The 21569-nt window shown below is 44.2% G+C and overlaps 1 protein-coding gene across 1 annotated transcript in view; it reads right to left on the reverse strand.

The window, feature by feature from the left end:
- The window catches only part of TRAPPC9 (trafficking protein particle complex subunit 9), a 645843-nt gene that overhangs the window by 485248 nt on the left and 139026 nt on the right, over nt 1-21569 (reverse strand). Inside the window, exons 13-15 of the mRNA XM_069731953.1 lie at nt 14877-15003; nt 8145-8277; nt 4917-5077 (exon numbers count right to left, since the gene is read on the reverse strand). Coding sequence (XP_069588054.1) covers nt 4917-5077; nt 8145-8277; nt 14877-15003 — 421 coding nt within the window. The remainder of the gene's footprint in view (nt 1-4916; nt 5078-8144; nt 8278-14876; nt 15004-21569) is intronic.

Consider the following 21569-nt stretch of genomic DNA (forward strand, 5'->3'; position numbering starts at 1 on the left):
AAATGCGCAGTGGCTGTGGCAAGTTGGCACTCAGGACAGGACTCACAATACCTCCGAACCTCAGCATAAATCCCACACAAAAAAATGCTGCAGTATGCACTCCTGCATCTTTATGGCACCCAAGTGCCCTTCTAGCATGTGGGTGTGAGCCATTCGAGAACCACCCGAAGGTAGGATTGGGGCACTACCAGTTGTTCCACCAATTCATTCCGGATTTTATCCACCCTGTATAGCAAATCCTGGTGGATAGCAGTGCAGGGGAAAACTGCCTCAGCACCCAGTTGCTGTGCCACTCCATTTATTTCCATCACCCTTTCTCGTGCCCAGGCCAGAGTGGGATCCTGGAGCTGAGCTGTCCCAAATTTATCAGGGGATACTTCCAGCTCAGGAATCGGTGGGGTCTCCTCAACCTCTCCTGCCAATACCTCTAGGGGAAACCTATCGGGGATACACTCTGTCCCTAGGTTGGCGACCCCTACAGCAGGGACCCCCGACTTGGGATCTTCAAGTTCCGCGCCCGGAATAACATTTACCCTGGGAGGGTTAATCTAGGTCTCCCACAGGGACCAGAACAGGCGCAAGTCTCTTCACAACACAGTACCATAGAGAAGAGTCTTAACCACTCCCATGACATTTTATTTCTCCACACGGTGTGGAAAAAGTAACCTCTGTGGTCGGGTACTCTCGGAGTCCCCCAAGGATACACACCACCAACATTTTCGGTCCATTGGGGTTCTCCCCAGCAACAAGTAACCCATGGATCAGAGACACTAAGCTCCCCAAGTTCAAAAGAGCCTCCGTTTTGTACCCGTTGACGAGTACCTGGCACAGTTGGGGTTCGCTACCGGCAGTGCCTGTAGTTGCGGTGCAGACTGGCTTGGCGTACAGAGACTATGAGCATAAACCCACAGTCCATAGGTTCAGCCGTCAGGAAGCAGTTGGCAGCCACATGTCCAGGCCCTTGGCACCACCAACACCTAATAATGGTGGCACGACTGGACCTCAGGACCAGTTTAGGGGAAATGGGACTTTTGTCACCCTCACTTCGGGGTACCCCCCCCTCAGTACGGACTCAGCCCTGGTTGGCCACATCAGAGGGTCGAGGACCTTTCAAGCGCTCCTGGGCTGACAGTGCACGACGTGACAGCCGAAGTGGAGCAGTGTCTCGTACAAAGTCATGAGTGGCCTTATATAGGTCAACCAGTTCAACCACCTGGTCCAGAGTGCCCGTGTCCCCTTGCCCCACCCAACGCTGTATGGCTCCTGGCAGAGCCCTCACTAGCCGGTCTACCACCACCGTCTCTACCATCTGGAACGAGGTTAAGGTTTCAGGCTGAAGGCAATTTTTTTTTACTAGCTGCAGCAAGTCATATGACTGAGTCCTGGCAGGGCGAGACTCCGCAAAGGACCACTGGTACACTTGCTGAGCCCGCATATATGTATTAACCCCCAGTCAGGCAAGGATGTCACCTCTTAAGTTTCTCATAGTCCAGGGAATCCTCCAGACTGAGATCCAAGTAGTTTTTCTGGGCTTCTCCCTTCAGGAAGGGGGCCACCACTTCATCCCGCTGGGACAACGGCAAACTCTCCTGCTCGGCTGTGCGCTCAAACACGGTGAGGAACGCCTCCAAATCATCTACAGGACTCATCTTCTTATAGGCTGACCAAACTTTATAGCGAGCCTCCTAACTGATTGAGGTTGCTGATGGGGCCACCTCTCGCATAGTTGCAATCTAAAGCATCAACAGCTTGTCTGCTACTGTTGCTGCTGCTCCAGCCGCTGATACTGCAGTTGCTCTTGCTCCTTCCATTGAAACTGTATCTGCTCCTGTTTCCGCTGCTGAGTGAGGACCAACTGCTTCAAAAACTTTTTGTTTGCAGGCTTGGGCTATAGCGTTGCAAGCCCAATCACTGACATGCAGCACGCCCTGGGGTATGCCTCAGTTCACAGTGCCCGCATTCTCCAACCATATGTTGTGCAGCCGGGTTGGTGCTGTGTGGAAGACAGGCAGTGACCACAGGAAAAGTAAAAAAAAAAAAAAACAAAGTCTCTTTAATATTTAACGTACTCACAAATGGAAAAACAAATAGTATCCTACGGATCGCAGCCAGGAATCAAGACAGTTCGTATCCAAGACTGGTTGCCGTGGGCGACTGCCCCACCGTGCTACGCTGAGGGGTGCCAGGCCTTTCGGCTTTGCATGGCTCTGTGTTACTACACACAGGTGGAGCTTTGCAGAGCCACCTGTTCTGCAACTTGAAAACCAAGACTGACACACCCAAACCCTTTACTGCAGTGTTTTTAAATGGAATTTGTGGCCACGGGCCACTTGTAAGATCCAGCCTGGAGGGAGCGTACTGAAACCCACTACTATCCTGTAGTTTGATCCAAAAATAAAAACCCATGCCGGGTTTTCTTAAATCTGCCTTGGGCAAACAGGTTGCCCAGGACAAAATTTACTTTTATTTTGGATTGCAATCACAGCTATGCCTGTGACTGCAATGCACTCCAGCGGTTTCAATATGTTTCTGTGCGCAGCCTGGGGGACACACAGTGACCCTCGCATATAACACCTGTCGCTGCCTCACAATGGACATACTGATGGTAAAAACGGACACGGATGACGCCGATAGTAAAAATGGACGCACAAATGGTAAAACCAGTTACTAATCTAACAATGTCACAAGAGAAGAAATTATCTTTGCTTCTTACTTGCTAAAAAAAATCTCTTTACTAAACACAGGGTCTGGTGCCTTATTACCAGGCAGCAATTCCTCCAGGAAAAGAGTTTCCGTCTAAGTTTTTGCCTAAGAAATGTTAGCTTAATGTGTGCAGACCATTACCCAGGGAAAAGAGGAAAAAAAAAAAATAAGACGTTGCCTCCCATCAATCTCCGCAGACGTCTTTAGGGATTCCGCCTTCCAAAGCTCTCGGATCAGGTAAGTGGAGAAGTCACCGGGGATTAATTTCACTTATAAACCTCCTATCCTCTCTCCAAAAGCCATGAGTTACACGAGGAGCCAGGAATTAGCTGCAAGATATAAGAGCGCGCAAAGCCGGGAGCTTTATAAAGATTTCGAGAATTAAAACAGCCATCGACTAAGAAATCTGAAAAAGTGACTCCCGCGGCCTGACGCCGGCTACAAGGAGCAATTAGAGGCTGGCGGAGCATTAAAATTCAGCCCAACACCAGGAACGCAAATGTAATAAGGTCCAAGCTACATATCAATCTACATAAAATTAATGTTTATCAGGTTGGAATAGAAAATTCTGAAAAATACAGAAGAAAAAAAAGGATTTTATCGTTTTAATAGTATTAGCAGTATTCAAGTAAAAAAAAAAATAAAAAAATACGATCGAATATAACTTACTAATCCAGAATCTGGTCTGGCCGCTAGATGCAGAATTTATTACCACTGGAAATGCTACTTTTTTAATCAAACATTTACCATTGGGCAATTTCAGAGATGAGCCAGGTCCCATCAGTTTCGACTAAAATAATGTAAAAAAAAAAAAAAAAAAAACCCATCCTGACAGCAAGTGTTCCGTTTCCTCCAAAAAGATATAGGGGAAATGTTCATATTAAATTGATTTAGTTAGTACGATAGCATGAAAATATGCAGGATAGCAATAAACTTACTTTTTCTATCTGCTGTAATTTTCCTACTTTGATCTTACATAGTGTACAGCTACTTTTTCTATCTGCCGTCTTTCTCCTACTTTGATCTTACATAGTGCACAGCCGGTTTCTAATCGGCTTAACCACCAGACCTTGTGTGATCAGTGGTTACATTCTAAGAAAGGAGTTAACTCCTAACATCCCAGGCACCTCTCTCCAGCCCATTGATTTCTATTCAGCAGTTAGCTGCTCACCTCCCTCCGCTTCAGCTCCTGAGCTGTTAAACTGTTCTACAGTTAATCCAGCAGCTTTTTTGCTTTTTTTTCTTGTAAATCTGCCAAACGGATCCAGAGATTTGGTCCTTTTTATTTTATGCTGATTTGTATGCTCTTTACAAGAGGGCATGGCTCACAGGGTATTACAGAACAGCTTACAGACACACCCCAGAGGATCCATTGAGCCAAGACCTCAAAATAAAAAAGCCTGTATTACTGGAACCGTATGGTAGATTTACAAAAAAAGGAAAAGTGGAATACTTAGAGGAGAAGCGTCAATAAAATAAGGGAATAACCTGGGCACTCTTGACCTTGTGACAGGTCCTCTTTAGGCTCTATTTACATTTAGTATTTATCATTGTTTCTATCAATCTCACATGTATCTTTATAATATTTATCTGATTATTTTTCTACATTTCTAATACCCATCTAGTATTTGTTTATCCATCTATCCCATATTTAATTATTAATCCTGTAACGACACCAGCCGCTCGGCACACTCCCAAAGCAACAGCAGTTTCCAAAGCAATTCTCCTAATCAAGGCTCTCACTTTCCTGAGATGTGTGCTTGCTTAAATGCCCCGTTATCGCTAGAAGTAAAGACAGTGATAGCAGTGTGCGCTCCGTACCAAACCACGGATAGATGAATGTCTTACAGTAGAACTATAAAGCTCAGCACAAGTTCTGCTACAGTTCTCCTACTTACCAGAACAGTCACTCAAGGAAGGAAGCCCACCCGACCAAAAATCAAATAAGGAGACTACATAGCTGCTGAACACTCAAGTTGGGACTACGGTTTATGATATGTAAGGAAAGACTGGGTCCTCTAAAGCCACAAACACTCTTTGTAGCGGCTCTTGGCTCCAACTAAATAATGATGGTCCCAATTACAGTCATCCACTAAAAAAACTGAGTATCCTAATGGGGATCCAAGGGGTATCGAAATAGCAACAATGAGGAAGTAGGGGGGAAAAAATAAGAAACAGAAAAAAAACGCATTCCGTATTTTAGAGTCACCAACCTTTGTTGTTGATCGTCTTGGAGGACACTTCTAACGTTTCGAGGGGCTCTGTTCCAATGTTCTCCAGCTTAATCAAAAGCTTTTGGGTCTCTCCATTGAAAAGCTGAACAGACACATGGGTAGAGACATCGTCATTGGATGGCTGCAAAGAGTGCGCCGATCTGGAATGGCACAAGTCAGTCATGTTACTGCCCGTTCAACCATCGACTTCCTATTTTAATACACATAACTGTTATTTTACCTGCTATACAAGAAACTGCACACACACTGCTGCACAGACTTGTTTTTGCAATGCGCTCCTGATCATTAGCTTCTTGTTTACTAACAGGTTCCTTCATCTACATACTGAAATGTGTACATCTGATGAAGGTCAGTGAGATCGAAATGCCAAAAATCTGTTTCTACACAGTTCATGGAGTAAATAACTAGCATTCATTATTGAGGGCCAGATTCCAATTGACATAAATATTTTAAAGGGTTATCAGTCATTGTACAGGAGGAGGAGGTGAGCTGTGACATCACCTATTGTGAATGGTGGATCCTGTGTTATCTACTGTATATAGAGGTGTTATCAGTCATTGTACAGGAGGAGGAGGTGAGCTGTGACATCACCTATTGTGAATGGCGGATCCTGTGTTATCTACTGTATATAGAGGTGTTATCAGTCATTGTACAGGAGGAGGAGGTGAGCTGTGACATCACCTATTGTGAATGGCGGATCCTGTGTTATCTACTGTATATAGAGGTGTTATCAGTCATTGTACAGGAGGAGGAGGTGAGCTGTGACATCTATTGTGAATGGTGGATCCTGTGTTATCTACTGTATATAGAGGTGTTATCAGTCATTGTACAGGAGGAGGAGGTGAGCTGTGACATCACCTATTGTGAATGGTGGATCCTGTGTTATCTACTGTATATAGAGGTGTTATCAGTCATTGTACAGGAGGAGGAGGTGAGCTGTGACATCTATTGTGAATGGTGGATCCTGTGTTATCTACTGTATATAGAGGTGTTATCAGTCAATGTACAGGAGGAGGAGGAGGTGAGTTGTGACATCACCTATTGTGAATGTTGGATCCTGTGTTATCTACTGTATATAGAGGTGTTATCAGTCATTGTACAGGAGGAGGAGGTGAGCTGTGACATCATCTATTGTGAATGGTGGATCCTGTGTTATCATAATGAAGAAAATGACATGCGGCTGAATGAAAGTCAATGGCAGGGACATAACCAGTGAAATGGTAAAGTAAGGATAGACCCGAAACCCAATGTAAAATATGCAAGTAAATAGGAAGCTAAAAGGAAAAAGGGACAGCAATGTTCCCACAACCATGTGCCATAAATCCATAAAGGTCATAGGAAGGAGGATGAAAAAAACGGAAAAAGAAAAAATAAATTTTCTTTCTTTCTCTGGACATGACGTATACAAAAAAACCCTGTTTGGGAGAGAAGAACAGACAAATCGCGGCGCCCTAAGTGCGTAAACACAATATTATAGTCTTTAAAGGGTGCACAATTTTATGCACTCACCTGATAAAAGACTAAAATGGCTTTAGATCGTGTATCCTCCAAATTCCCTCTGAGATACTTTTCAATATACAGGGCTTGCAGCTTGCCTCGGGTGGATCCAAGTGAGAGAGCCAGAGTAAGGCTCACACAGGATGAGTAGTTCAAGAAAAGCACATCCAGCCCATGAATGGCAGCGCTTCCCAGGACTCACATTCAAAGATGATATTTCATATTTTTTTATTTCATAACTTAAAATAGAAGAGATACCTAGTATCTCTTCTATTTTAAGTTATGAAATAAAAAAATATGAAATATCATCTTTGAATGTGAGTCCTGGGAAGCGCTGCCATTCATGGGCTGGATGTGCTTTTCTTGAACTACTCATCTGGACATGACGTGTCACTGTTGGGGTCAACGTATTTATTGACATACTCTGTATGGGATTTTTCTTTTTCCGTTGTTTTCATCCATTCAATTTTGTTGGCATTCGGTATATATTTTTTCTAATATTATAGACTTCCTTGAAAAAGGCAGGTTTTGCCGAAACGTTGGATACTATTATAGTCTGTTATATAATGTCGGCTGATTGTCAATAAAAACCACTTGTTTGAAGCAAATATATCGTGGACTACTTGAGTGCCAAAGGTTATCTCTTTTTGATATGATGATAATGAGTCTGCTGAAAAGCCAGTTGAGCAAAACAATAAGCAGGAGTCTGATATTAGATCTAGTGGCCAGAGTGAAAATGTAAAGATTTTGTGATTTTTCTGTTAAGATATTGATATGGAAAGTTTAAAAAAAATATTAGGATTCATCTCTAAAAATGACTTAACAATAAAAGCGTGATTTAGATAATGGGTCATTTTCTGATGACACTGCATTTAATGCAGTAAAAAGCCACAAACTGTTCTTCCACGGTGGAGTGTTTGGAAGCATCCAGCGTAAACCCAGGAGAACATCAGATTTGTACCCAGAACCCCAGTGCACGCTGTCACACCCAGGACCCCAGTGCACGCTATGGAGCCCAGGACCCGAAGACACGCACCGTTTAGCCCAGGACCCGAAGACACGCACTGTTTAGCCCAGGACCCGAAGACACGCACTGTTTAGCCCAGGACCCAAAGACACGCACTGTTGAGCCCAGGACCCAAAGACATGCACTGTTTAGCCCAGGACCCAAAGACACGCCCTGTTGAGCTCAGGACCCGAAGACACACCCTGTTGAGCCCAGGACCCGAAGACACGCCCTGTTGAGCCCAGGACCCGAAGACACGCACTGTTAAGCCCAGGACCCGAAGACACACGCCATCGAGCCCAGGACCCGAGGCCATGCACTGTCGAGCCCAGGACCCGAAGACACACACTGTTGAGCCCAGGACCCGAAGACACGCACTGTCGAGCCCAGGACCCGAAAACACACACTGTCGAGCCCAGGACCCGAAGACACGCCCTGTTGAGCCCAGGACCCGAAGACACTCACTGTTAAGCCCAAGACCCGAAGACACGCTATCGAGCCCAGGACCCGAAGACACGCCTTGTCGAGCCCAGGACCCGAAGACACGCCTTGTCGAGCCCAGGACCCGAAGACACACCCTGTTGAGCCCAGGACCCGAAGAAACGCACTGTTGAGCCCAGGACCCCAGCGTGCACAGCCAAGCCCAGACAAAACCACTGAAGCAGGAGCATGCATCTGAGTGTTTTAGCGCTGTAAATACTTGCCTGGGTAGAGAGGTGCTGATCTGTAATCTTGGCAAAGCGGGAATTACGTCCACCGTACAGCCATTGTTTTTGAGGCCAGGGAGGTTGTCGAGAAGACAGTCGCTGTACACCCCAAATACAGATGTGTGATAACCTGTAACCCCAGAGGAGAGAATGGTGGGATATCAGAATAAGGCGAACACAATGAATGGTCAGCAGATGCATCAGCTAAAGTTCTCCCCTATGAGGATTAAAGAGAGGGTGTCCAATACACAAGGGTGGTCCTGAGCAGGTGACCCCATAACGCACTGGTCACATGAATAGATTTAGACTCCCAGATCATAACTGCTCCACAAGTCACATCCCCAGAAAAGAGAGGAAGGGGAAAGTCTTGTCAGACAACATCATTTTTTATTATAGCTACAAACTGGCAGGGCAAGGACAAGTGCAATGGTCCACCTGAGTCAAGCATGACTGAGTGAAATTTGCACCATTTTGGCTCAATGAGGTTAAAAAAGGGCGGCACCCCTAGCTTCGCTTTGACTGGGCATTGCATAAGCATCTATACTTTTAACATGTCCTGGGGTTGAGTTCCCTGTACAAAGCAGTTTCACATGTGATCCTGTTATGTTGTGTACATTCTTCTGCTCCTTTTTCTCCCTTGGGAAGGGAGATGGGTATGAGCCCCTGGAGAAGCCTCATCTGCACATGAGCCAAACAAAAAACCTGGCTTCCTCAGTGCATGCACCCAACAGGAAACCTGGATTCCTGTGAGAATGCGCCCTGTGAGAATGAGCATGCTCTCAGGGAGAAACCGGCTTCCTTTCTGCATGCTCCCAGGGAGAAACCGGCTTCCTTTCTGCATGCTCCCAGGGAGAAACCGGCTTCCTTTCTGCATGCTCCCAGGGAGAAACCGGCTTCCTTTCTACATGCTCCCAGGGAGAAACCGGCTTCCTTTCTGCATGCTCACAGGGAAAAAACGTCTTCCTTTCTGCATGCTCCCACAGAGAAACCGGCTTCCTTTCTGCATGCTCCCAGGGAAAAAACAGCTTCCTTTCTGCAGGCTCCCAGGGAAAAAACGGCTTCCTTTCTGCATACTCCCAGGGGGAAAATGACTTCCTTTTGCATGCTCCCAGGAAAAAAAACGGCTTCCTTTAAGCATGTTCCCAGGGAGAAAATGGCTTCCTTTTGCATGCTCCCAGGAAAAAAAACGGCTTCCTTTATGCATGCTCACAGGGAGAAAACGGCTTCCTTTGCGCATGCTCCCAAGGAGAAACCTGCTCCCTTTGCGCATGCTCCCAGGGAAAAACCGTCTTCCTCTGCGTATGCTCCCAGGGAGAAACAAGCTTCCTTTGACCATGCTCCCAAGGAGAAACCTTGGTGCATGATTTCTTTTGTGCATGATTTCAAGGAGAAACCAAAAACTGCTTTTTCTGCACACTATTCCCAAGTCAAACCTGTTTTCTTCTGCCCATGAACACAGCAAGAAACCTGGCTTCTTTTGCACATGAAGCCAAAGAAAAATTTGGCTTTCTCAGTTCATGAACCCAAAGACAAGCCTGGTTTGCTCTGAACATGAACCCAAAGAGAAACCTGGCTTCCTCTGCGCATGAACCAAATTAAAAACCTGGCTTCCTCTGCGCATGAACCAAATTAAAAACCTGGCTTCCTCTGCGCATGAACCCAAAGACAAGCCTGGTTTTCTCTGTCCATGCACCCAATGAGAAACCTTGTTTCCTTGGCACATGCACCTACTGAATAACTCGTTTTTCTCTGCCTATGAGTCTGATGAGAAACTTGGCTTGCTCTACTCATGCATCCAGCAGGTTTCCTCTGCCCATGTACCCAACGAGAAACTTTGCTTCCTCTGCTCATGACCTGATGAAGAAGCATATTTTTTCTCCCCATGCGCCCAATGAGAACTTTTTCCTTTGAAAATGAGCTCAAGGAGAAACGGTCTCCACTGAGCAAGTGAGCAACCTGCGTTTGGGCATGTGCCCGAGTAGGGGACCAAATAAGTCCCACACCAGAAAAGACTCCCTTTAAAAATAAAATGGGTAAAGCGGTGACAGATGCAGCAGGGAAGCATTTAGAGAAAAAGGAAATACTTTTTGTGAATTTATGTCAAGTACTGGAAAACCCCTTTAAGTAAATAGGACTGAGCTGCAATACCACACGCACACTCGTTTGTAAAGTTACCTTTCAAAAAGACAACCCCAAAGCTTAGGCAAACAAAAATTAATTGCCCAGTATTGCATGGTTGCAGGAGTCCATTAAAATCTTTCATCTGCAAAAACGTATATATCCAGGTGTAAAAGTTAATTCTGCTCCTTGAGATCCTTCGCTGACTGAATACTTTAATACCAGTCTTGCTCAGTGATGTGAACACGGCTTTAAATAGAAGGGACATGAAGCTCTCACGCGAAGCACAGCTCATTACGTCTCCCCGATAGTTGGGTCTCCAAGCTGTGATCCGTTCTCCGGCCATAAATTTGCATCTTATTCTCTGTAATTAATTTATTGAGATGCTGGGACGTGTGTGAGTGCAGGAAGTTCTGCTCCTTAGATGCTACAAACCCAACGTGGGGAGAAAATGCTAACGATAAACCACCCGTTCACGGCTGGGTGGAAGCCTAAGGAAAATTTTCAGGGACACGCAAGAGGAGAGAACCCTCACTCCCTTCTTAGAAGGAAAAGTCAGAGATCACAGTGACGCTCCTAAGCTTGGACATGTCCACAATTGGGTTTCGTCCAACCCAGCTCTTACGGTAGACAAGTGTGAAAGGGAAATGACATTTTCGTTACGAGTCTTGATCAGAGAAGGTGGAAACCTCGAAATGTGAATAAAAGAAATGTTTAAATATCTGGAGCTATATATCACATGGAGACAGTGGTTTAAAAAAAATAGCCCAAATGGTGATCAATATAAGCCATGTCCATTGGGACTTCTATGGACCGTAAGACCTCATCAGACCTGAAGTATGTGCCATCCTACTTGAGTGATCTCCAGATCAGAATGTCCTGCTGTGACACACCTGCCCTGGGTATCCCTGACTCCATTCCCTTCCCCTGGGTCCGCTGCTCTCTGTGGTGCTCCACATTAGGTTTTGCCGACCGCCAATGACAATCTCCTTAGACCTATTTACGTTCCAATAAGACACATAAGTGTGTCTCAGGATTAAGACTCTAGTCCTAGGTTTGGTTTGATCCACTTGCTTTCAGACATGTTAGGTTCCACTTGATCTGTCCTGTTGTTCCCGACGTTCCAGAGAGCTCGCTGCCCACATGCTGAGGTCAGTCTTCCCACTAGGACTAGGGGCTTAAAGAATCCACCTCACCTGGTGAGCCTAAAACCTGTGCTCCATTAGGGTCTTCAGATTTCAAACTTTCACCATCATAAATCACTGTTTAGGGGTCTGTTCTCTGAGAACTTTAAAACGAGAGTTGGTCCAAATGGTCATAGTAGCTCATTACAATCTTATGTATGGGCAGTCACACTTCACACGGTCCATTTTGGGTTTTAAAGGGAACTTGTTACCCCCAAAATGGAAGTTGAGATAAGCCCACCGCCATCAGGGGCTTATCTACAGCATTCTGGAATTCTGTAGATAAGCCCCCGATATAACCTGAAAGATGAGAAAAAGAGGTCAGATTAAACTCACCTGGGCAGGCCGTCCCATCCGATGGGCGTTGCGGTCCGGTCCTGGGCCTCCCATCTTCATAGGATGACGTCCTCTTCTTATCTTCACGCTGCAGCTCTGGCGCAGGCGTATTTTGTCTGCCCTGTTGAGGGCAGAGCAAAGTACTGCAGTGCGCAGGTGCTGGGCATCTCTGACCATTCCTGGCGCCTGCGCACTGCAGTACTTTGCTCTGCCCTCAACAGGGCAGACAAAATACGCCTGCGCCAGAGCTGCAGCGTGAAGATAAGAAGAGGACGTCATCGTAAGAAGATGGGAGGCCCCGGATCGGATTGCGACGCCCATCGGACCAGACCGCAGTGGGACCACCCCTGGGTGAGTATAATCTAACCTCTTTTTCTCATCTTTCAGGATACATTGGGGGCTTATCTAAAACATTACAGAATGCTGTAGATAAGCCCCTGATGCCAATGGGCTTACCTCACCTTCGATTTTGGGGGTGACAGGTTCCCTTTAAGGACCAAGATTTTTTTTTTCTAAGAACCATGACATTTTTTTTCCTGGTGATTAGGCAGTTTTTTCAGGAAAATAATTTTTGTTATTGAAAGTATTTTGGGATACATATAGTTTAATCGGTAAGATAGTATTAATTATTTTTTAGCAGAAGATGCAAAAACAAAACAAACTGAATTCAGTTTTTATTATACAGGTCTATACAATGATAAAAAAATAAAGCCGGTCAAATAAATTAGATGTCCCTTGGCAAAACGATGCTTATGCTGATGACAGCCATCTCTGCAGTTTCTCCCATGAGAAAGAGGCCAACAGACACCTCAAATGGTGACTTATCTCCGAGAGAACAAACCAATCGGCCATCCGAAATCAGACATGCCCGATTAACATCTCCTCCAACAATCAGTCGGCTGGTGGCCCCATACACAGAGTTATAGGTCGGACCTGTCGATACGTCGGACCTGTCGATACGTCGGCCCTGTCGATACGTCGGACCTGTCGATACGTCGGACCTGTCGATACGTCGGACCTGTCGATACGTCGGACCTGTCGATACGTCGGACCTGTCGATACGCCGGACCTGTCGATACGCCGGACCTGTCGATACGCCTGACCTGTCGATACGCCGGACCTGTCGATACGCCGGACCTGTCGATACGCCGGACCTGTCGATACGCCGGACCTGTCGATACGCCGGACCTGTCGATACGCCGGACCTGTCGATACGTCGGACCTGTCGATACGTCGGACCTGTCGATACGTCGGACCTGTCGATACGTCGGACCGTCGAACCTGTCGATTTTGGCAGGTGTGGATGTGTATGGGAGGGGGCTTTAAATTCAGAGACTAATAGCTTTCATAGCTTGTAGCTTTAGTGTACATATAATACATTGAATCACTTTATTTATATATTTTTGAGGAAAAGGTGGTGGAAATTTGACAATTAAGGTCAATCTTTTGTAACCCCATGCTCTGCACAACTTAAACTATAACAATTCTATTCCACAAATCATTATTTTTATAAGAGAAAAAACTTTTTTTTTATTGATTATATATAAGGACAGAAGAATATATTTCATCATTATTAAAGGTTCACTGGATCTAGAACCTACCCCTAAAAGGGATGTTTGGCTTAAGGGTACAACCCTGCAGTCACTCTATGAAACATTTCTGTCATAAGAAATGCTGACACTTTACATGAATTTGACAGGCGTTCACATCCACCGCATCCAGCCCCGAATTCCCTACAGACCGGGTACAAACATTTTTTTTTTTTCCATACTCCCTGTGGAGACACGTGGCTCAGTGGGTGCTCTCGTCCGCTGGCCCGGTTGTTAGAAAGACCTCATTGACCAAAGCTCATCCCACTGAACGCCCGCTCTCCCTCTACATGGGCAGAATACCACTCAGTCAACACAGGATGAGGGTAAAACAGTGCGACAATACTTTACTGAACCACCAACAGTCAATAACATATAGTAAAGTCCAAGCAAGAACACAAGATGGTGGAAACTACCGTCTCACCTTACGCTGGCTCGTCGAGATTAGAGCAGCTGTGACTTCGGGGCTTTCAGGGCCGATTACCCCAACCAGTGACATCCTGGTTTTCAAGGGTACCCATAGAGAGGAGGTAACGACAAGCTTAAGAAGCTGAGAGTCCATAGACGTACGTGGCCAGGTGACCTGATTGTCCCACCCTGACTTTTCTGAACGTCTCAATGGGTCCAGGTGACAGGATGATCCCAACCTGGCTTCTCCAAAGTCTGAGACCAGGTGACCAGATGGTCCCAATCTCGTTTTTCCAAACATCACCATGGGGCCAAGTAACCGAATGGTCCCAACTTGGCTTCTTCAAACGTCTCCATGGGGCCAGGTGACCAGATAATCCCAACCAGGTACCTCTGAACATCTCCATGGGGCGAGGTGACTGGATGGTCCAAAACTGGCTTTTCCGAATCTGTCCATGGGTTCAGTGATGGTCAATAGAACGGATTTGTATTCTTCCAACTGGGCCGTGGTCCCTTAAGCTGATTTCCTGTGGAGTGTCTCAAATCTTTATCCCTCTGTTTGGAGCTACGGTGTCTGCTGTTGTTGGCTGCTGTTCTGTAGATTCTCTTTGCAGAAGGCTAAAGGTCTTTTTTTAGCCTTCAGGTCATCGACAGGTCAAGGGAAAGGTGGGATGAGGTAAATTCTCATTGTTTGAGTATTTAATCAAATGCATAGTTTGCCCTTCACTGCAAGTCAACAAAATGCATGCCCTGGCACAATGTTTAATCAACATATTATCAAACATCAATTGTTCAATTATCCAGTGTCCATTTCCTCCAAGGATAGCAACAAAATCAATTCAAGAGTCAACATTTAGGCTCATATGAACAATGGCTATGACCAACTAAAGAAAAACACATCAATTCAAGAGTCACAGTTAAGGATCATATGAACAATGGCCTATATCTCTTGACCCACCGAAGAAAAATATGCCTGGCCTAATTAAGAAAAAAATGCTGTGTCGTCACACTCGCCATCGAAAGATCCCAGATACAGCATCTAAATAAAATCTTTGCTGAATAGACAACACACACTAAACATGCTCGGGGCTTACCGTTGACTGATATCTGCCCGGTGGTTCTGGGAACACCAACTAAAGTGACGGGATAAAGACCGGATTCCGCAGGAAGAGACAGAGCTGCTGGAAGAGACTCAAACTCCACTCCGCTGGTCAGCAGTCCCTGCAATCACAAAGCACAACTGTACAATGCATAAAAAGACACATTGTGTTGGTTAACATAGTAACATAGTAACATAGTTAGTAAGGCCGAAAAAAGACTTTGTCCATCCAGTTCAGCCTATATTCCATGATAATAAATCCCCAGATCTACGTCCTTCTACAGAACCTAATAATTGTATGATACAATATTGTTCTGCTCCAGGAAGACATCCAGGCCTCTCTTGAACCCCTCGACTGAGTTCGCCATCACCACCTCCTCAGGCAAGCAATTCCAGATTCTCACTGCCCTAACAGTAAAGAATCCTCTTCTATGTTGGTGGAAAAACCTTCTCTCCTCCAGACGCAAAGAATGCCCCCTTGTGCCCGTCACCTTCCTTGGTATAAACAGATCCTCAGCGAGATATTTGTATTGTCCCCTTATATACTTATACATGGTTATTAGATCGCCCCTCAGTCGTCTTTTTTCTAGACTAAATAATCCTAATTTCGCTAATCTATCTGGGTATTGTAGTTCTCCCATCCCCTTTATTAATTTTGTTGCCCTCCTTTGTACTCTCTCTAGTTCCATTATATCCTTCCTGAGCACCGGTGCCCAAAACTGGACACAGTACTCCATGTGCGGTCTAACTAGGGATTTGTACAGAGGCAGTATAATGCTCTCATCATGTGTATCCAGACCTCTTTTAATGCACCCCATGATCCTGTTTGCCTTGGCAGCTGCAGCCTCCACTGAAAAACTGATAACTCGTTGTGCAAAATTATTTTTACTAATAACACTTATGTACAAGGATATAACTACTATAATACTGCCCCTATATACAAGAATATAACTACTATAATACTGCCCTCTATGTACAGGAATATAACTACTATAATACTGCTCCTATGTTCAAGAATATAACTACTATCATACTGCTCCCTATGTACAGGAATATAACTACTATAATACTCCTCCTATGCACAGGAATATAACTACTATAATACTGCCTCCTATATACAAGAATATAACTACTATAATACTGCTCCTATGTACAAGAATATAACTACTATAATACTGATCCTATGTACAAGAATATAACTACTATAATACTGATCCTATGTACAAGATTATAACTACTATAATACTGCTTCTATGTACAAGAATATAACCACTATAATACTGCCCCTATGTACAAGAATATAACTACTATAATACTGCTCCCTATGTACAAGAATATAACTACTATAATACTGCTCCTATGTACAAGAATATAACTACTATAATACTGCCCCTATGTACAAGAATATAACTACTATAATACTGCTCCTATGTACAAGAATATAGCTACTATAACAATGGACAGACTGATACAATTCCTTCACTTCTATTACAAAGTAAGTGTTTTGCTCTCGTCTGAATTCTTGTCTTGTACAGTTCACTCTGCCGTCTCTGTATTTTTTACCTGTCCCAGCAGAGATTGTGAGATGGTTATTAATACAATGTCTCTTGTTCGGGAACAAGACAGATTATTCCTTCTAATTAAACATAAAAAAAAAAATAGAAGATAAAACTTCACTTGCGTCTGACAATCAATAAGGGGGTGAGACGAGGGTTCGGTGAGATCCGGCAATCGTTCAGAGGCTTGTCACTGCACAGCAGAAGTATAGAAAAACAGCGCAGGATGTGAGCAGCGAATGTATATGTCAAAGAAGAGAAGATGCCACGGGGATTTATATGAACAGAATCGAGATCCGATGTTTTACCTCCTGTTACAATGTAACAAGAGCTCAGAAACTGTACGAATCAAATGACAAATATTCAATGGGTCAAAAAGAACAAAAAATGACAAAGATGAACTCAGCAGCTCGAGCAGACCAAATCAACAGAGCAACTGAGTTCAGCGATTGATTGCAGCGGTGTCGATACGACGACACCAAAACGGGTAAAACGGGTAAAAAACAGAGACTGGGGCAATGGCGGAGACACAGCCTTGGGCCCAGGGAAGATAAGTAAAGTGCAGGATTTTTTGTAATTTTTTTTTTTTTAATAAACTATGCAGATAGGAAAACATTTTCAGAAGGAGCACCACCCCTTTAAAGGGGTGTTCTCAAGTTATTAAATTGCTTTAGTTATTTAGATAAATAAGCAAGTTTGCAATTGACTTGCTTATTCTACCTGCCATCTTTCTCCTGCAATAAGAGCTTTTGTCTTACATAGTGTACAGCTTGTTTCCTAAAATCTCAATCATCAGAGTCCAGCCCAGTGTGTGCAGTAGGTACATTTTAGGCTGATGAGTTAATTCATAGGATACCAGTCAGCTCTCTCCAGCTTACCATCTTTTTTTTTTTTAAACAGTTATCTACTCACTTCCTTTTCAACTCCTGACAAATGTGCCAATTTCAGTCCTGTATAATTACAATTCCTTGGCCTCCAACATGGCAGTTTCCAGAGCAGTTTTCCTAATCATGGCTTGCACCTGCCTGAGCCCAGTGATTGATTAAAATCCCTGTTATATCTCTATGCAAATATTGTGAGAACAGTGTAGATTTAGAACAAACACTGACACACTTAACAAGACAGAGCTCCTGACCAGAATTGTCACTTAAGGCCCCTTCACATTTAGCGACGCTGCAGCGATACCGACAACAATCCGGATCGCTGCAGCGTCGCTGTTTGGTCGCTGGAGAGCTGTCACACAGACCGCTCTCCAGCGACCAACGATGCCAGTAACCAGGGTAAACATCGGGTAACTAAGTGCAGGGCCGCGCTTAGTAACCCGATGTTTACCCTGGTTACCAGTGAAGACATCACTGGATCGGTGTCACACACGCCGATCCAGCGATGTCAGCAGGGAGATCCAGCGACGAAATAAAGTTCTGGACTTTCCTCAGCGACCAACGATCTCCCAGCAGGGGCCTGATCGTTGGTCGCTGTCACACAGAGCGATTTCCTTAACGATATCATTGCAACGTCACCAAAAGCAACGATATCGTTAACGATATCGTTATGTGTGAAGGTACCTTTAGGCTACATTGAGCATTAGCTTGCAGAAATTTCTGTAAGGTTTCTCCATCTCTTGGCAGGAAAAACGCTGTGGCAAAAACTCACGTTTTTGTATGCGTTTTTACATGCGTTTTTTGTACAGCAATGAATGCTTTTTTATAGATAAATAAAGATATTTAAAACAAAGTTATGCGATGTAATTTATTGGTTCAACACCACCTTTTATGCTGATGCAGTAGCAACAGAATAATGGGATTAGGGCTTGGTGTCATCAGCTGTTATTAACATCTACCTCTGGGCTTATTAATGAAAAGGTGTCAGCCCGACACTCATTACTAAAGGCCCCTTCACATTAAGCGACGCTGCAGCGATACCGACAACGATCCGGATCGCTGCAGCGTCGCTGGAGAGCTGTCACACAGACCGCTCTCCAGCGACCAACGATGCCGGTAACCAGGGTAAACATCGGGTAACTAAGCGCAGGGCCGCGCTTAGTAACCCGATGTTTACCCTGGTTACCATGCTAAAAGTAAAAAAAAACAAACACTAGATACTTACCTACCGCTGTCTGTCCTCCAGCGCTGCGCTCTGCTTCTCTGCTCTCCTCCTGTACTGGCTGTGAGCCGGAAAGCAGAGCGGTGACGTCACCGCTCTGCTTTCCGGCTCACAGCCAGTGCAGGAGGAGAGCAGAGCACAGCGCTGGAGGACAGACGGCTGTAGGTAAGTATCTAGTGTGTGTTTTTTTTTACTTTTAGCATGGTAACCAGGGTAAACATCGGGTTACTAAGCGTGGCCCTGCGCTTAGTTACCCGATGTTTACCCTGGTTACCAGTGAAGACATCGCTGGATCGGTGTCACACACGCCGATCCAGCGATGTCCACGGGAGATCCAGCGACCAAATAAAGTTCTGGACTTTCTTCAGCGACCAACGATCTCCCAGCAGGGGCCTGATCGTTGGTCGCTGTCACACATAACGATTTTATTAACGATATCGTTGCTACGTCACAAAAAGCAACGATATCGTTAACAATATCGTTATGTGTGAAGGTACCTTAACCAGACAGCAACTGTTCATTTTAAAGAAAAAAAAATGTTGTGGGCTCCCGCATAATTTTAATAACCAGCAGAGGGAAAGCCGACAGCTGGAGGCAGATGTTTATAGCCTGGGAAGGGGGTAATACCCATGGAGCTTCACAGGTTATAAATATCCATTCACAGTTGTATACTTAGCCTTTACTGGCCATTAAAAAGGGGAACCCCCCCAAAAAAGATGTAGGGTACCCCTATAATAACCAGAAAAGGCTATGCAGACAGCTGTGGGCTAATATTAATAGCCTAGGAAGAGGCCATGGATTTTGGCCACCTCCAGACTAAAAACATCAGCTCTCAGCCGCCCCAGAAAAGGCATATCTATAAGATGCACCAATTCTGGCGCTTAGCCTCGCTCTTCCCACTTGCCCTATAGCGGTGGCAAGTGGGGTTCATATTTGTGGGGTTGATGTCACTTTTGTATTGTCAGGTGACATCAAGACCACAGGTTAGTAATGTAAAGTAAAGGCATCTATAAAGACACCTTTCCATTACTAACCCCATATTGATAGTGTATAAAAACACAGATACAAAGAATAAAGTCCTTTATTTGAAAAAATGACACAAGCTCCTTTAATAATCTTAATTAAACAATACTCACCGAACGCCTAATCCACTGAAGCCAATGTCTCTTGTTACAAAAAAAAAAAAAAAATATTCCTCACCTGTCCGCCGATAACATAATCCATAATGTCCCACGATGATTCTGATCACTTTGAGAGCAGCTGATCAGCTCAGGTTATCTCCCTTATGGCACCACTGCTGCGTGGGAAAGTTCTCACGCAGCGGTGCTGTAAGTGAGAGCACCAACAACTTTAGAAAAAAACCTTCAAGTCCAAATTGTTTTCAAAACTCCAGATGGCAATTTCCAGAACAGATCTCATAATCACAGCTCTCACTTTCCTGAGCCATGTGCTCAGAAATAACAAAAATGATCACAATGACAGCATGCAGAAATTTTGAAAATACTAAAAAAATCAAATAAAAAATTACTTTCATGTATGAAAGAATCTACCCTCCATGATTGTGGATAAAAGGTATCAGCCAGGAAACGGAGACGCTATTGCACAAAGTTTACACAGGAGACTGAGCCGCTATTGCACAAAGTTTACACAGGAGACTAAGCCGCAATTGCACAAAGTTTACACAGGAGACTGAGCCGCTATTGCACAAAGTTTACACAGGAGACTGAGCCGCTATTGCACAAAGTTTACACAGGATTGTCTACTCTGATATAATGTAACGGTAACTCCATATACCCTGGAAGAATGTAACAGACTGCAGCTGAGTAAGGCTCAAAACCATTCAGAACTTTGTATGTATCTGCTAATCTGGGCCTCTCCCCCACTACACCGCACCAATTCTAAGACTAAAGGGGTCCCTTATCCTACACCCCTCATCTTCATGTAAATAACTGATGAGTAGATTTCTCGCCCATGTTTTATTCATCACGATGGTTACAAATGACTAATTACTGATATTTCAGTCTCCTCTAATCATCGGCGCCTTCGCTCCGTGTTTGTATATTTCACGTGTCTATTGTCTGCTTAATGAGAACTATAGAAATAAATCACTCTGCGCCCACATCCATGTTTAATTGTATTTTTAATTTCTTAGTTTTTTTCGCTTGTTTTTTTTTTAAAAAGGGAACAAAGTAAATACTGCTCAGATAAGGCGCTATCCGAGTGTCTTTGGCGTGTTCGCAAACTATGTTCGAGTCCCGACATCTGCATGTCTCGCGGCCTGAATATTAGGCAATCTGCACGGGTTACAGCTGTCGACAAGTCAAGACATGCAACCGCGGGGACAAGAACATGGTTTTCGATGACATTCTGTAATAGCACATGATACATACATACAATATATATCTATATACATAATTGTCTAAGGGGTACTTCCGTCTGTCTGTCCTTCTGTCACGGATATTCATTGGTCCTGGCCTCGGATTGGTCGCGGCAGCCATGACAGGCAGCTGCTGAGACCAATCAGCGAACGAATAACCGTGACAGAAGGACAGACAGACAGACGGAAGTACCCCTTAGACAATTATGTGTGTGTATATATATATATATATATATATATATATATATATATATATATATATATATATATATATATATATATATATATATATATATACACACATACATATACATATACATAGTGCCTTGCGAAAGTATCCTGCTCCCTGGATCTTTTCAACCTTTTCCCACATATCATGCTTCAAAACATAAAGATACCAAATGTAAATTTTTGGTGAAGAATCAACAACAAGTGGAACACAATTGTGAAGTTGAACGAAATTTATTGGTTATTTTAAATTTTTGTAGAAATTCAAAAACTGAAAAGTTGGGCGTGCAATATTATTCGGCCCCTTTACTTTTAGTCCAGAAGTTCATTGTGGATCTCTGAATGATCCAATGTTGTCCTAAATGCCTAATGATGATAAATATAATCCACCTGCGTGTAATTAAGTCTCCGTATAAATGCACCT

This window comes from Ranitomeya imitator, chromosome 6 (assembly GCF_032444005.1).
Source record: "Ranitomeya imitator isolate aRanImi1 chromosome 6, aRanImi1.pri, whole genome shotgun sequence".
NCBI classification, from domain to species: Eukaryota; Metazoa; Chordata; class Amphibia; order Anura; family Dendrobatidae; genus Ranitomeya; species Ranitomeya imitator.